At 39.2% G+C, this 14430-nt stretch overlaps 1 protein-coding gene across 1 annotated transcript in view; it reads right to left on the bottom strand.

The window, feature by feature from the left end:
- Window positions 1-11981, bottom strand: part of epha4b (eph receptor A4b) — a 104783-nt gene extending 92802 nt beyond the window's left edge. Inside the window, exon 1 of the mRNA XM_053501975.1 lies at window positions 11814-11981. Within this exon, the coding sequence (XP_053357950.1) occupies window positions 11814-11913 (100 nt within the window). The 5' untranslated portion in view covers window positions 11914-11981. The remainder of the gene's footprint in view (window positions 1-11813) is intronic.
- Between the last annotated feature and the right edge of the window lie 2449 nt (window positions 11982-14430).

The following is a 14430-nucleotide window of genomic DNA, read 5'->3' as shown; positions in this document are numbered from 1 at the left end:
TCACTGATGCTTCTTTGTCTATTCGTCAAACGTCTCGTCAGGGTGAAATAATGAATAAAAGTCCAAGACGTGAATCCTGCTTGTCCTGTGCGTTTTGGCCACTTACTTCCAGCTCACTTCCATTAAGGAGAACAAAACAATCTTAGTAATCTCCAAGATTTTCTCCCTCAATCCCTAGGCCAATATCAAATGAAGCAGTGAATCCATCGTGGAGGAGTAAGAATGACTCCTGAATATGGACTGATTTAATTCGAGTGACAAGAAAAAAAGATTCACCGATGCGAAAGGAAAAAGATCTCAGAGGAATGAAAAGTGTGTGTAAAGACGTGTATCTCATTAATCAATTCATTTCCTGCTTCTTGCTCAGAGTCAGTGCCGCTTTATGGCACTTTTTTTTTTTTTTTTACTCTTTATCCTCTCATCACAAATCCACTATGTACTTTTGGCTTGAAGAATGTGCGATGGGATGAAAGAAATACTCGTCCTCTTTCTCTCACTTTTCTCATTTCCTTTATAATTCTCGGCATATATTCACTTTCCCTCCTTCCTCTCGCACTATGGAGTTCTTCGAGTCTCTCCGTGTGTATCTTTCCTTCTCTCTTCGATGCTCCCAATCTGTTTTTGACCTACATACCACTTTCCATCTCTTTCTATCTTTTTCTTTTACTCTATTTGGCTTCCCTTATTTCATTCTTTTTAGATCCTTGCTCTTTTCTCTTTGTCTCTCTTTATTTTGCATTCTCCCCCCGTCTCTGCTTTTGCTTTCTCGTCTCGTATCGTTCTTTTCCATTTTCTTTCTCTTGTTTTCTTCCAGCTATCCATCTCTCACTTTTTTTCAACCATCTCTCCCCCCCTCTTTACTTTTCCACTTCAGCTTTATGGCCCTGTTGCTCGTTCTCTGCCTTCATTCCTCATCTCTTTCGTCTCTCTCTGTCTCTCTCCTTCTTGTCTCCGTACTGCTTCCTACTATTTCTCTCATGGCCTCTTTCTCCACTTCACTTCCTCACTCATCGTCCCTTTTCCCACCCGTCTTTCCATCCTTGTCCTTCCTTCATCATCTCTTTACTTGCCTCACTCTCGCTCTTTATTTCCTCCTTGTTCTTCTCCTATTCCCACTCTTTCCGTTGCCTTGCTTGCTAATTTTCTCACTTTCCTCAGGTCGCTTTCTCTTTCTCAACTCTCTCTCTCCTCTACCTTTCTTTTTCATCTCTCCTATCTCTTTCAAATTGCTCTTACTCTTTCTCTCATCCACTTCTGCTTTATTTCACCTTTACCTTTGACCATGTCTCTGCCTTGCTTCTTTATTGCTTCACTCTCTCTTATCTTCTCTTTTGTTGAACGTCCTTGTCTGTCTGTTTTATTCCAGCTTTTATCTTTTCCCCATCTCTCTCCCTTGTTTCCTCATCCCTTCTCTCTCATCCCATTCCTTTTGCTCCCCCTCTCCCTCGTGCCCTTCAATGTGTTTCCCCTTTCCCTTACACATCTCCCACTCGGCCTTTCCATTTCAGCTTTTATCTCCCTCTCACCCACTTCTCCGCCTTGCTTCCTGATCTTTTCTCTCATCAACCCCCCACATCGTTCTCCATCCCTCTTTCCCAGAAGACCCCGTCTAGCGCTCAGTCTCCGTAACTTTAACCTGCTCTATATCGCACCATCCTCTGCTTACTCATCTCTGATCTTCTTCTGCATTACCTAATAAATCAACCCCCCGTCAGCAGCCCAGACCCCGATGCGAAGCCACTCGCTCGCGGCTGATGCTTTGCGCCAGATGATCCGTCTTCATTTCTGCCTGTCTTTAGAACCGTTTAGCGTAACTGCTGGTGCTCTTCTCGGCGATGCGGTGTTTCTGTATGAAGAGTCTGGAGAAGCCGTGCCGATCGGCCGTGCTTTTTCAGCAGTCTCTGGTTTCAAACATGCTTAGATATCGAGCGGAGTCAGCAGGCACCGTCGAACATGAAGACGAAGAAGTGAAAAAGACCACGCGTGTGTGTGTGTGTGTGTAAGTGTGAGGTCTTACTGGAATAAAACCCCCACAGAGTGTAGGCGAGGATTTTTTTGGGGGGGCGATAAATCAATACTTCTGACACTTCTGGACTGCTACAACTGAAATCTGACTGGCTTAACCAAGATTCTTCTTTTGCATTGGAACGAAAATCAAATGCAATGCAAAAACTCATAACAAGCTACCTATTAAATATCTGTTGATTCTTTTCCAATAAAAACGTTTTGCTCCCTTCAAACTCCCAATGGCGACTGAAATGATCGTCAATGCACACTAGTGGCAACCGTTCCTTACAACAGCAACAAATAAAAAATATAGAAAATGCATGCATGCATCTTTAATCCTGTGATCGACTCTCCTCTCCTGAGTCTGCCTGCCTGACATGAGAGTACAGCAGGTCCGCATTCAACAATGAGACCACTTGCGGACATAAAACAGTTTATCTGACCGCAACTGTCTTATGTTCAGAAGCGCTCCCGTTATTGAATGCAGCTCTTCTGTACTATCACATGCACTCCTGTATGTACTTGGACGCACATGCCGGCAAGCAGTTGGTGTGATGTAGCTTGGCTGCCCTTAGTCTCTATTTTCTTGTACCCAGGGCTCGGAGTGGTTAAATAAGTTTACCAAAAGGGTTCAATGTTGGTGCCTAAAAACCTACAATTCACAGCTCTGTTTCCCAGTTGTTCCATCTCTCAGTCTCATTTTTTTAAAAACATCATGAACAGTTTTTCCACTTTAGGCAGGTCTTTAAAATAGAGAACAATTTTGCACTTGCGCCCTATGTTTGAAACAATTGGCAATCTAGCCAGGACTAACAGTTGCAAACAGTTTTTGTGATTGTTAGGAAGTTGTTGTGGTATAACAAGGCTCGAGACAAACACAAATCACTAGGCGTCTTAAAATATATTATATACTCATATTATATACTGTATGATTTATGTTTGTCTAGTGCAAGTGCAAAACTGTCCTCCTAAAACTGCTGTAGAAATGAGAATGAGGGTTGGAACGACTGGAAAACAGCTGGGGATCGTAGGTAGATGGTAAAATAAATTCAATTTAATTTTGGTGCGAAATCAAAATGAATTTAATCTACCGTTGTTCTTCATTTACTTTAATAATCTTTTATAAAGCAATTATCTTTTTTTCCTGCCAATTTCTCTCCATTACACTCCAGTCCAGCAGGGGGCAGCATTCATAAAAGTAGAATAAGTGGAATATGATTGATTGAATTGATTCTAAATCAAAAAAACTGATTCAATTGAAAAGCTCAGTTAGAGAAAACATTTTTTAAAAATGGTGCCATTCGCATGAATTGGATATTAAGATAATAAGAAATAAAATATCAGGCATCGGATCCTGTAACAAATCACTTGAAATTAGATTTGAAAATTTAATTCATACATATTTTCTCACACATTTGATACACTCCTCTCACTCACTCATCTTCTATACCTCTTTATCCTGTATTCAGGGTCGCGGGGACCTGGAGCCTATCCCAGGAGGCTTAGGGCGCGAGGCAGGGTACACCCCGGACAGGGAGCCAATCCATCGCAGGGCACACACACATACACTCACTCACACACTACAGGCAATTTGGGAATGGAACCAGAAACCCACCGAGCACGAGGAGAACATACAAACTCCATGCACACAGAGACGGGAATCAAACCCGGACCCTGGAGGTGAAGGGCGACAGTGCTAACCACTACACCACTGTGCCACAGTGACAACGATCATTGTTTAAAGCACTAAACAAATTAAATTGTATTTAAAACTTATATTTTATTTTTGTAATTGGAAATCAAGAACATTTTCGTGGGTATTAAGAATAAGTAGTAAGAATAAGAGTAAGTATTAAGAATAAAATTTAAGTATTTTTGTAAAAAGGTATACGTACATGTGACAAGTGCAACTGAAAGGGAAAAAATAATTCTCTGTTTTTTAATGATTATCTTGAAAGCAAAGTGTAGATTGGGAATGAAAATCTGGCAACCCAGACAGCATATACTGTAACATGCTAATAACTGATCATCCAAAAGAGAATGGATCATCAAATACTGGAAAGTCATGTTTTTGTAAACAATGGAAGCCTCTTAAACTGTAAGTGTGCACTTTGATCTTTGATTTGATCTTCAGGGGTTATTGATCGTGAGCTACAACACGACCACTGTTCGGCATTTGAGCACAACCCTCATGCTGCGTAATTCGCTTTGGATGAAATATGGATCCGTAAGGCATAAAATCACGGTCTTGTCTTCACGCCTCGAATTCATTTCGACAGGAAAATAACTCGGCACCGATCTGTTTCCGGACTGAGCGAAATGGTTTTTGCATGAATGTGATGATTGTTGCATCATGCTGAAAGGCAGAGGGTGCCAAAACTTTTAGCAGTTGGTCTCGGGTTCAATTTCTCAAACAATAACAGAAGAGCTGGGATAAAGCAGTTTGTGTTTGTGTGTGTGTGTGTGTGTGTGTGTGTGTGTGTGATCGGAACCACACTCCCACAGAGAACTCCCATGTTGGGTTTTGGTGGTCAAGACAGTCCTGCTTAGACAGAAGTGTGTGTGTGTGTGTGTGTGTGTCTCTCTCTCTCTCCCTCTCTCTTTTTTTCAGCCTTTTCCCTAAAACACACTCTCTCAGGCACTCTTGCACACATGTTGACTAAAACACATGGAACACCGCTATGCAAACACATACACTCACAGCCTGACACATGCGGCTTTCCCCCAAAAGATAGCTCACTCATGAGCACATGTGCACTCTCTTTTTCTCTCTCTCTCTCACACACACACACACACAGTAACACACACACACACACACACTAACACAAAGCTGAATAAGAGCTGCGAGTGCTTCTCTGCGCTGTTGTTTGCTCTCCATACAGTGCCATGGGTGAGAGCGTTGTCGTGGCAACAGCAGAACATGTAGCGTGCGTGTGTGTGTGTGTGCCCTCTATCGCACTCCCACACACACATTAAGCAGAGCCAGGACCCACTGTGCCCATTCAAGGCCCGACCATGCTGGGTCACGCAGCAGCCAATGGTGCATTAGCTGGAAAGGATCGAAACGCACAGAAAGACGTCCGACGACGCCTCGGAGAGCTCAGACAGTCGCTGAAAGCTAATGAAGCAAAAGGCATAAATGTTAGATACTACAGTACATACAGTAGGATTGTGGTGTTATGCTGAATTCATGAAAAAGAAGCAAAAACAGCGTGCATTGAATACTAAAGTGTATCACACACTGTTAACTGTTTGTCGTCTTTTAAGGACTAGCACATGATGCTGATTCGGTTAGGATAATCGGTTCTGCCGTTCATCAACTAGAACAAAATTATTTTACTTAAACCTGACAATTCTATCTTGTTTTGGGAATTGCCCTTTATTTTGCTCTATTAAAGCAACTTCATCAACTTAGCACTTACGCGTTTAAGTTTCAGACTCAAACGAACACGAGTGAGACGAGACCGGAGGAAGGAAGGGGTGTAATTAAATATTCTCTCTCTCTCTACACTCTGTCTCTTTCTTAAAAAAAAAAAAAAAAACAAGACAGAAAAACAGTAGAACAGTGTCATGGTAATCATGGTAACATTTATCATGTGATGTGACTGATAGGACTATCAGGTCCCCGGAAACCACAAAAAGACAAACCAGAAAGAAATAAGAGAAGTCTGAAGCAGAGGTACAAAAAAGAAATGATAAAAAAAAAAGGATTTCAGAGTAAAGATAATGCGGTAGACGGAAAACATAATCGTTGTGGTTAGTGTTCGAGCTCAATACAAGAAAACCTTTTTTTTTTTTAAGTTAAACAGAACGTTCTTTTATTGAAGAGCGTAAGGTGCAAGTCGTACATCGTAAAAATTGTAGCACAGTAGTAACTCCATGCGTTTTAACGATTTTCACCCTCTTTATTAAAAAAATACACCATACGTATATTAAGGAACACCAAGATGGAAGATGATTCAGGCCCTCATCTTGGTGTTTTTATACTTTGTCTTACTCGATAGTAATAACGGGATACATGCAGATTACTGCTCATTACCATGACTATCTTTTGTTGGTCCATTCAATGGGTCAGTTTTCGACTCATACTTTTATTATTATACACTGTAATAAATTTTATTATTTTCTCGAAAAAATACAAAGATCAGCCATAACATTAAAAACATTAACATTAAAACTAGATTTTGGGGTTGCCCTTTGTTTTGTCTGTGCGGTTCTGGCCCCGTGGAGTGTCTCTCTGCGGGGTCTCTGGAGGTTGCCGTGGTGTCTGGCACCAAGACGTTGGCAGCAGATTTTTTGGTTGTTGTGGGTTGCAGCGTGGGGCCTCTATGAATCAAACTTGTTTGTCCGATGCATCACAGATTGGGATCTGGGGAGTTTAGAGGCAGGGTCGGCGGCCTTGGGGTCTTTGCCTGTCGGGCCCTGTGTGCTAAATGAGCTGTGGTTCCCTGGTGGTATTCTGTTTCCTTTCTATTATGGCGAGCATTAACGATTTTGCCGATCCTATTATGGCCAGTATTAACAATTTGGGCGATTTGTGTTGCATTGGCTTTTCTGTGGGATCGGACCAGACTGTCTGACCTTTGGTCCCTGTGGGCACGGGTGAGCCTTTGGTGCCTGAGATCCCGTCACCAGTTTATTGGTATATAGTTTGTTATCAGTGTTGTTCAGTTCACCCGCCGGTGGTGTTGATATTACGGCTTTTAAAGAAAATATAAACCTCTTCCATATTTCATGAAGTACTTTTTCCTTTTATTTTAAGTGAAAGGGCAGTTGGTGCAATGTCATTTAGAGACTGGAGTCTATAAACTGTATGGAGCAGGATTCTGATGTTTAATAAATGCCTTGTGTAAAGTTTACTACTTGGTAAAGGTATACAAAATTTAGCTGCTTTAAATAAATCAGAAAATAAATATAAGTGCTATTGAATGGAATCAAATTGAAAATAAAAGATTTTAATGTAGTCTAGGTTTACATCACACAGTGTCACTATGGATTAAAGTATAACAAGTACAGTATGCGTACTGGTATAACAAGGTAAAATCTAATCTGCTTGAAAAAAAATACACAGTATATAAACAAGTAGCACATAAAAAAATTTAATTCTTTAGTCCTTACTTTAACTCCCAGTTATGATTTCATTCACATTCATGTTCTGAAGATAAAAAAAAATAGGGAACAAAAAAAAAGAGATAAAAAATAGTGTTCTGACATCCTACGCTTCCATTACTCAGTGTGTGCAAACCCGTGCCATTTTCAACTTTCCTCTTTTCACTTCCCCACCCAAGGCCACTATATTCCGTCACCAGCTGACAGCGAAGCCCGAGCCGTGACAGCGGGTGGTATGACATGACTCGGAGACTGAGAATGAGTGATCTCCTTCTCTCCCTTTCTCTTGTTCGTTCTCTCAGGGCTCGTGTTGCATGAAGCATTAAAATATTGGTGCAGAAAAATCTCTGTGCCCAAAAACAACCTGCTCTGATGGCACTTAAGTACTAACCACAACCTGTCCTGCAGTGCATTATAGTATCGCTTTTACTTCTTCGGGGAAAAAGAGAAAACAGGAAAGTGACCACTGACGCAATGACAGTCGTCTAAAATGCACCCAAGCTCTTGTTTTCCCGTTTTACTGCAGGATGCTTTGATTACACCTTAGCCACCGAAGTGTGTTAAATTTCAGAAAGTGCTTTCAGTGAAAACCGCATGATATCGGATCATGTATATGTATATAGGAAGGGTGTGACACAATGACGCACCGATCTGTTAAGCGCTACAAATATCTTTATCCTACAAAAAATAATCATAAACTTTCTCCTCATGTTCATATTCGTATCCGTTTTTTATTCTGTTTCATTACCAGTTTAATTCAGTGAATGTTAATGCTGTAGAGAGACAGGAGTTTGATGAAGATGCTCTTCAAGTTTGCCAAGGTCAGTGTCTCAATTAGCATGCTTGAAGCAAAACAAAGATATCAGATACTGAATTAAAAAATCATTTAAAAAAAGCATAAAAAGACTGACAGAAAAAAAAGAAAAGCTAGTCCCTCTGCTTTTCAATAGAAGTGCAGTTAACAAACCCACTATTTTTATTTATTTATTTATTTATTTATTTTTGTTTGTGCTGCGCTAATGCGCCAAAGCGCTAATGTACACCGCACAAAGCGTTTTTTTTTGTTTGTTTGTTTTTTTCCCCCGAAAGCGTGAACTGAAGATGAGGAAGGACGGGGGGGATGGCAGGCAAGCGAACACATGAATTCAATTAAGAGGAATAAAAAGGTCATGATTGGAAGCCTGAGAGAGAGAGAGACGGGAGAAGGGGCACTCGTGTGGAGCTATGATCTTTAGCCTGCTATTGTGTTGACTAGCCTGCTAATGAGCAGTGGCAGAACAGTTTCTTACATGTGAAAGACCTAGACGAAAAGCAAAGAAGAGAGTAGGAGAAGGAGAAACTGCTGATCTAGCTGATCGTTACAAAAAAGCAAGGATGGTTAGTTTGTCAAAAAAAAAACATTTACATTTAAAATAATTTGACTTTTACTCTTTAAAGTATAACTATAAATTTGGTAGCTATTAATGTTCTTGTTACATGGAAACCTTAAAAAAAGAATCTTAGTAACTAGCATAATATAATAACATATAGCAAGCTAATAAGGTAGCTGCTGCTACATGCGCTGCGATTGCGATAAAGTGAAAGATTATGATTACCCCCCCATCTTCGATAAAAAGAAAAGTTGGCTAACAGTTTGAGCTACAGGATGTGCTGATGTTTCCGTCACATTTCTTATAATATTTGTTGTACTAGGTGTTATGCTAGCAATCGAGTTAAATGACAGCTTAGCGCTGGACTTTCATTGTTTTCTTTGGCACAGGGATGCATGGTTCTCATGATAATAAATATAAATAAACAACCACAACAAAACAATTTTACACGATTAATCCACTTTTTTTTTTTTTTAAGTCAGATAATTATCTTGCAACCTACATTAGCTACAGTGCACCACTACGGGTTTTAGGTATAGCTACGTAACTACAGCCAATATAGAATTATGTTTTTGTCCCTCAATTATTATTATTTTATTTTTACTTGAACAACATGAGGAAATTGTACCAGATTTGCAGCGTTATAATCTTAAACCTAAATTTATCCCATAAGTAATTCCATTAATAGAGCCGATCACCACTAGTCCAAGTTTAAGGTCGTGTGCAAAATCTAGTTAATTAAATCTTGTTGACTTGAACGAGGCCAAATAAAATGCTAACCTTTGACCCTGTGGCAGACAATAAAGCGATAAACCTGTATTGATAGTGAAGACGTTAGTGCTGTGCCTCTCTCCAGTCTGTTAAAACACAGAGACCAGACAAAAAGAGTGGTGTGTGGTGACAATAAGAGACAAGCCAGAGCTTGAGATAATGTCTGCCGAGTTGGGTGGGTCTAAACAAAGCTTAACACAGGAGCTAGTGAGAGCTGGCCAGTTACTATGAGGTTAATGACTCAAGGTAGAAGGTTTTCTCAGTCTGCCGGAGTCATACTTAGACTGCCTGCTTCATGTCTGAAACGCTGGCCTTCCAGGAACTCCATTAATGGCCCAAACTTGTAGAAATGGCTGGGAGCAAGGTCAGGACTATACGGTTGAGTTTATCTCAATTATATTTGGAATAAAATGTTAGAAATTTAAAAAACATAACTTTCTTATTTTTAAATCCTTTATGTTTAATTTTTTTTTGGTAAACATCCTTATGATGAAAAGCTAAACTTCAGTAGAATTTAATAAGATAAAACAGTTCAATAATTACGTCAATAATATGTACACTTATTTTTGTATATTTAACTATTTTTATGGCAGTTTGTTCCCAAACTAAATAGATCATGATACATATTGTGTACAATGGATCATGTCTTCAGGTAATCTGGAGTGATATTTTTCATATCGTCCTGCTCCTATTGTAATAAACGTCATGCTTAACCAATTGTTTATGATTCCTGAGTTAGTAATGGATTTTCATTTTAAGGAGCAAAAAAAATAGTTTATTCTTCATTTCTATCCTTGACCTCATCTGCGTTAAAACCAGGGGATAAAAACCATCCACTATCAGGCTACACTCAACAAACCACTGCCACAATACACTAAGGGCTTATTTCTTCACTCGAACCACACAAGCTGTGGGTGTGTGTGTGTGTGTGTGTGTCCACGGTTTAGCAGGATCTCTGAGCTTAGGTGGAGCTACGTTCATGAGATAAATATTACTACCAAAAGTGTGTAGAGTCCCAAGTTGAATGAGATCACATCGAGTAACACAATAAGGAGTGAGTGCTGTGTGTGCGCCCTCTGCTGGTCACAAGAGCATCCTTGATTCCATAGAGGATCGAAGAGATTGAGACAAGTTGGCGTAAATTTTTTCAAATGTTCATATTTCTTTCCTCACTTCATGCTTGGTTTAAATACTTTCCCAAAAGATCCAGTTGTGAACTGATAATTACCGAAGTGCTTCATTAGTAATAAATCCTTTTTTAAAAGAATGAAACAGTGATACGGTAACATCTCTGAGCCGGGACAAGCAAACTTAGCAGGGTAAAACAAACCGGCCATAAAAATCCAAAAAAAAAACTAAAAAAAAAAAAAAAAAAACACTCAACTTTTAGTGTCTCAGCATTCTGAAAATGAACCTTACATTGAACCCCCCCAACAAATCTCAAAGATCTTTCTGTGAGTCAGTTACCGTGTCCCACAAATGCCAACCTTCTCCCAGTAAAGTGAACCAATCTGAAGAGAAAAGGTCAACTCAGAGCTGTCTGAGCCCTGCAGGAAGCACTGCGGAGCGCGCTCCGAACATTTATCTACACCATTATGCTCATTTGGGTTCTGTCATTTGGGTCAAATTGTTTGCAGACGTCGTCTAGCCACTAAAAGCTGTGCGTGTGCATGTGTGTGTGTAGGGTTGTTATTGAAGGACGTATGGGAAACAAGATTACTGGGTTGGATAAACAAATCCAAATGTACTTTTAATAAAAAAGAACTGAATTTTAAACCATGAAAACTTTTTTTTTCATATTATGCACGCCATTAAGTATTTCCCTGATAAAGATTAAGATATGGATCATCGGGTATTCCAGTTTCCTCCCACAGTCCAAAGATATACTGGTTAGGCTAATTGGCGTTCCCAAATTGCCCGTAGTGTGTAAGTGTGTATGTCCAGGGTGTACCCTGCCTCGTGCCCTAAGCCTCCTGGGATAGGCTCCAGGTCCCCGCGACCCTGAATACAGGATAAAGTGGTATAGAAGGTGAGTGAGTGAGTTAGTGAGAGTGAGAGATTAAGATATGCAGCAACACTCAAGATTATGTTCGGGGTTCAATTATGTTTAGCCCAGGCTCCATTTTAACCAATTATAATAATTAATTATGGATATATTTTAGTGCTGTTAATGCAAGTGCAAGTTCATAATGCACAAGTTATAACTTGGAAAATGGAACAAAATAAAATATAATAATTTGGCTCTGCTGATCTAAGTCAAGGTCATAATGAACAAATTACAACTTTGCAAATGAAATACAACAAAACAACCCATTTTTTAAAACTTAATAGCAGAATAGATTAGAACTTGAACATCTGCTCCAGATGCGCATTAGATCCATGAAACATTCGTGCAACACAACCTGTAGTGAAAAATAAAATAGAAGAAAGAAAACTCCTGGAAATGAAAACATGCTCAAAAAAATAAAAATAAGAAAAAAAAAGATTGCACGTTCAAGTGCAACATCAAAAATCCAAATTCCTTCCGCGCAACCCTCGCTCGCGCACGTCCCTTACCTTCATTATCAGGGTAGTTGCGCGCGCCCCGACCCGGTCCCAAGCAGGAAAAGAAAAGCAGCAGGAAAATGAGAGAGGGGTAAATCCGAGAAAGTGCCATGCTCAGGCTGCGCGCCTTAAGGAGCGCGCTGCATCCCTGGTTTTCCTCCTTCTTCTCTTTTCACGCACGCACACACGCATGCAAACTGACTCGCGCGCGCGGTCGCTTTCTGTCCGAGTTGCGGCTGCTACTGAGCGGAATGAGGAGAGCGGGGGGCGGAGTCAGGCTGGGATGGGGGCGGAGTCAATCAGACTGCCAGGATGACTAAATACAAGGAGAAGCCAATGGGAGGCTGGAATGCGCTCGGGAGATGAGAGGCGCGCGATTGAGACGCTCGCACACACCTGCCGCGCGAGGGAGCGGCAATTAGTTAATTGGTAAAAAAAAAAAAAAAAAAAAATTAAATAAAAAAAAGGAAAGTTGATTTTTTTTTATTCACTTAGATATGGTTTGTGGTGGATTTGCGGTACATTGTGAAAAATAAATGATAGATAGATAGATAGATAGATACTTTAGTAATCCAGAAGGAAATTCCAGATATCCACACTGAAAAAAAGGAACTTGGCTACCTGTTACATGTACTAAAATGTAATATGTGTTTTGTACATAATAGTTTCATGTTTCTAAGATGAACATGAATAAATTATGTTGTATTTGCATAAAATTCAACAATTTAACATGTATTAGATTCAATCATGTTGAGATTAACCAAAGAGATCTTGTCGCTATGAAAACCGGAAAATCAGATCAAACATCGCGAGAAGATATCGCGAGAAGAGAACACAGTGTGTCGAGAAGACAAACGTTTGGCGGGCGTGTGGAAAAGGTAAGCAGGAATTAATTCCCATATTTCTAAATAGAAACGAAATACTGAACATAAATGTCACCTGTTGTTTAGCGATGTTTAGTCACGTTATTTTGGTTTAAGCTATTTCTTGTATTTTTTTATCACGACGGTTATATGCGCGTGCTTAATCTGCGGTTCGGTTCTGGTTTCGGTCTGTTCTCATGAGTTGTGAAGCGAGAGGAAGAAGGTATAAATATTTTTTCTTTGCTAATTTAAGTATCATGAATTTTAATTGAATCTATCTCTGTATTGTTTCACAGGAGTTTTGACTGAAAAGTGTCCTGTCTGCATCTGACTTCAGGAGTTTCCTGACCAACCGTCTCTAACGGTCATATTTAAAAGTCATAACGTACAGTTATAAAGTACAAAACGTTTCTGTTGGTGTTTATTTTTTTTTCTATGATTAATACTTATTTCTATGATTAATACTTATGTTTTGTACATATTTTCAAATTGAGACCTCATTTGTAAGTTGCTGCTGGTGTAAAACATTTTATTTTATTAAATATAAAATAAAAATCTCTGTTTTATCCCGTTTGTCTTATGCTTCCTTCCTTCACAGAATTCTGTTGACCAGGGCTTGAAATTTAAATTTACTTGAGTTGTACCAACCCTATTAATTTATGTCAACAGTATTAAATTATGTTGGATGCAGCTGTAGTAAATAAGTTAAATTAACCTAATAAAATTAATTTGACTGATTAATTTTTTTAATTACATTAAACATTTGAATAATGTAAGCAGTAAGAGATTGTTAGATTTTTCAATGATAATGGAGTATCATAGACATAATTCAATTACATTACAATTGTGCAATCAATTGCTATTACAGTAAATGATAAAGATTATGTTAAGTCAACATGAATCTTTCACACAAGTTTAACATAAATGAAATACTTTGGTTTAGCAGGCAAAATTGGTGTAATTTGGCCACATTTTGATGATGTGGGACCGATGTACACATTAAAATCAAGTAAATTCAAAGGATAATTTTTTTTTCTCAGTGCAGCAGCAATGAAGACAGTAACACAAAGACAAGTTGTAGAGTAAAGTAAAGCATATAAATCACAAGTAAAAATGATTATTATTAATAACAATAAGAAGAAGAAGGTCTAATAAGAAAAATTAAGTTAATTACAGAGCAGCCTGGACGTGCCATCGGTGTGTGCGAATACACCCTGTATGGGCCACCAATCCATCAGACACACACAAATGCACACACACCCACAGACAGTAGTAAATCATCCATAACCTCACCATCTACATAAAATATCATCATAAACCAATAATTTACAACACTATATATTTTACTTACTCACTCTCCCAGGAGGCTTTGGGCACAAAGCAGGTTACACCCTGGACCAGGTGCCAATCCATCTTAGGGTGCGCACACACACACAACCGTGGCCAAAAGTTTTGAGAATGACACAATATATTAATTAGATTCATCTTTCGTCTACTGCTTCCGTGGTTTTTTTTTTTTTTAGATTTTTTTGTCAGATGTTACTATGGTATGCTGAAGTATACAGTAATTACAAGTGTCAAATGTTTTTATTTGCAGCCCTGGTATGCTGTCAATCAACTGACTGATGGCAGCCAGATCTTGCATAATTAATGCTTGGAGTTTGTCAGAATTTGTGGGTTTGTTTCGTCCTCTTAAGGATTAACAATTTCTCAATGGGATTATGGTCTGGGGAGTTCCCTGGCAAGGTACACAAAATTTCTATTTT

Source organism: Clarias gariepinus, chromosome 1 (genome assembly GCF_024256425.1).
Source record: "Clarias gariepinus isolate MV-2021 ecotype Netherlands chromosome 1, CGAR_prim_01v2, whole genome shotgun sequence".
Lineage (NCBI taxonomy): Eukaryota > Metazoa > Chordata > Actinopteri > Siluriformes > Clariidae > Clarias > Clarias gariepinus.
This window is presented reverse-complemented; position numbering and strand designations above follow the sequence as displayed.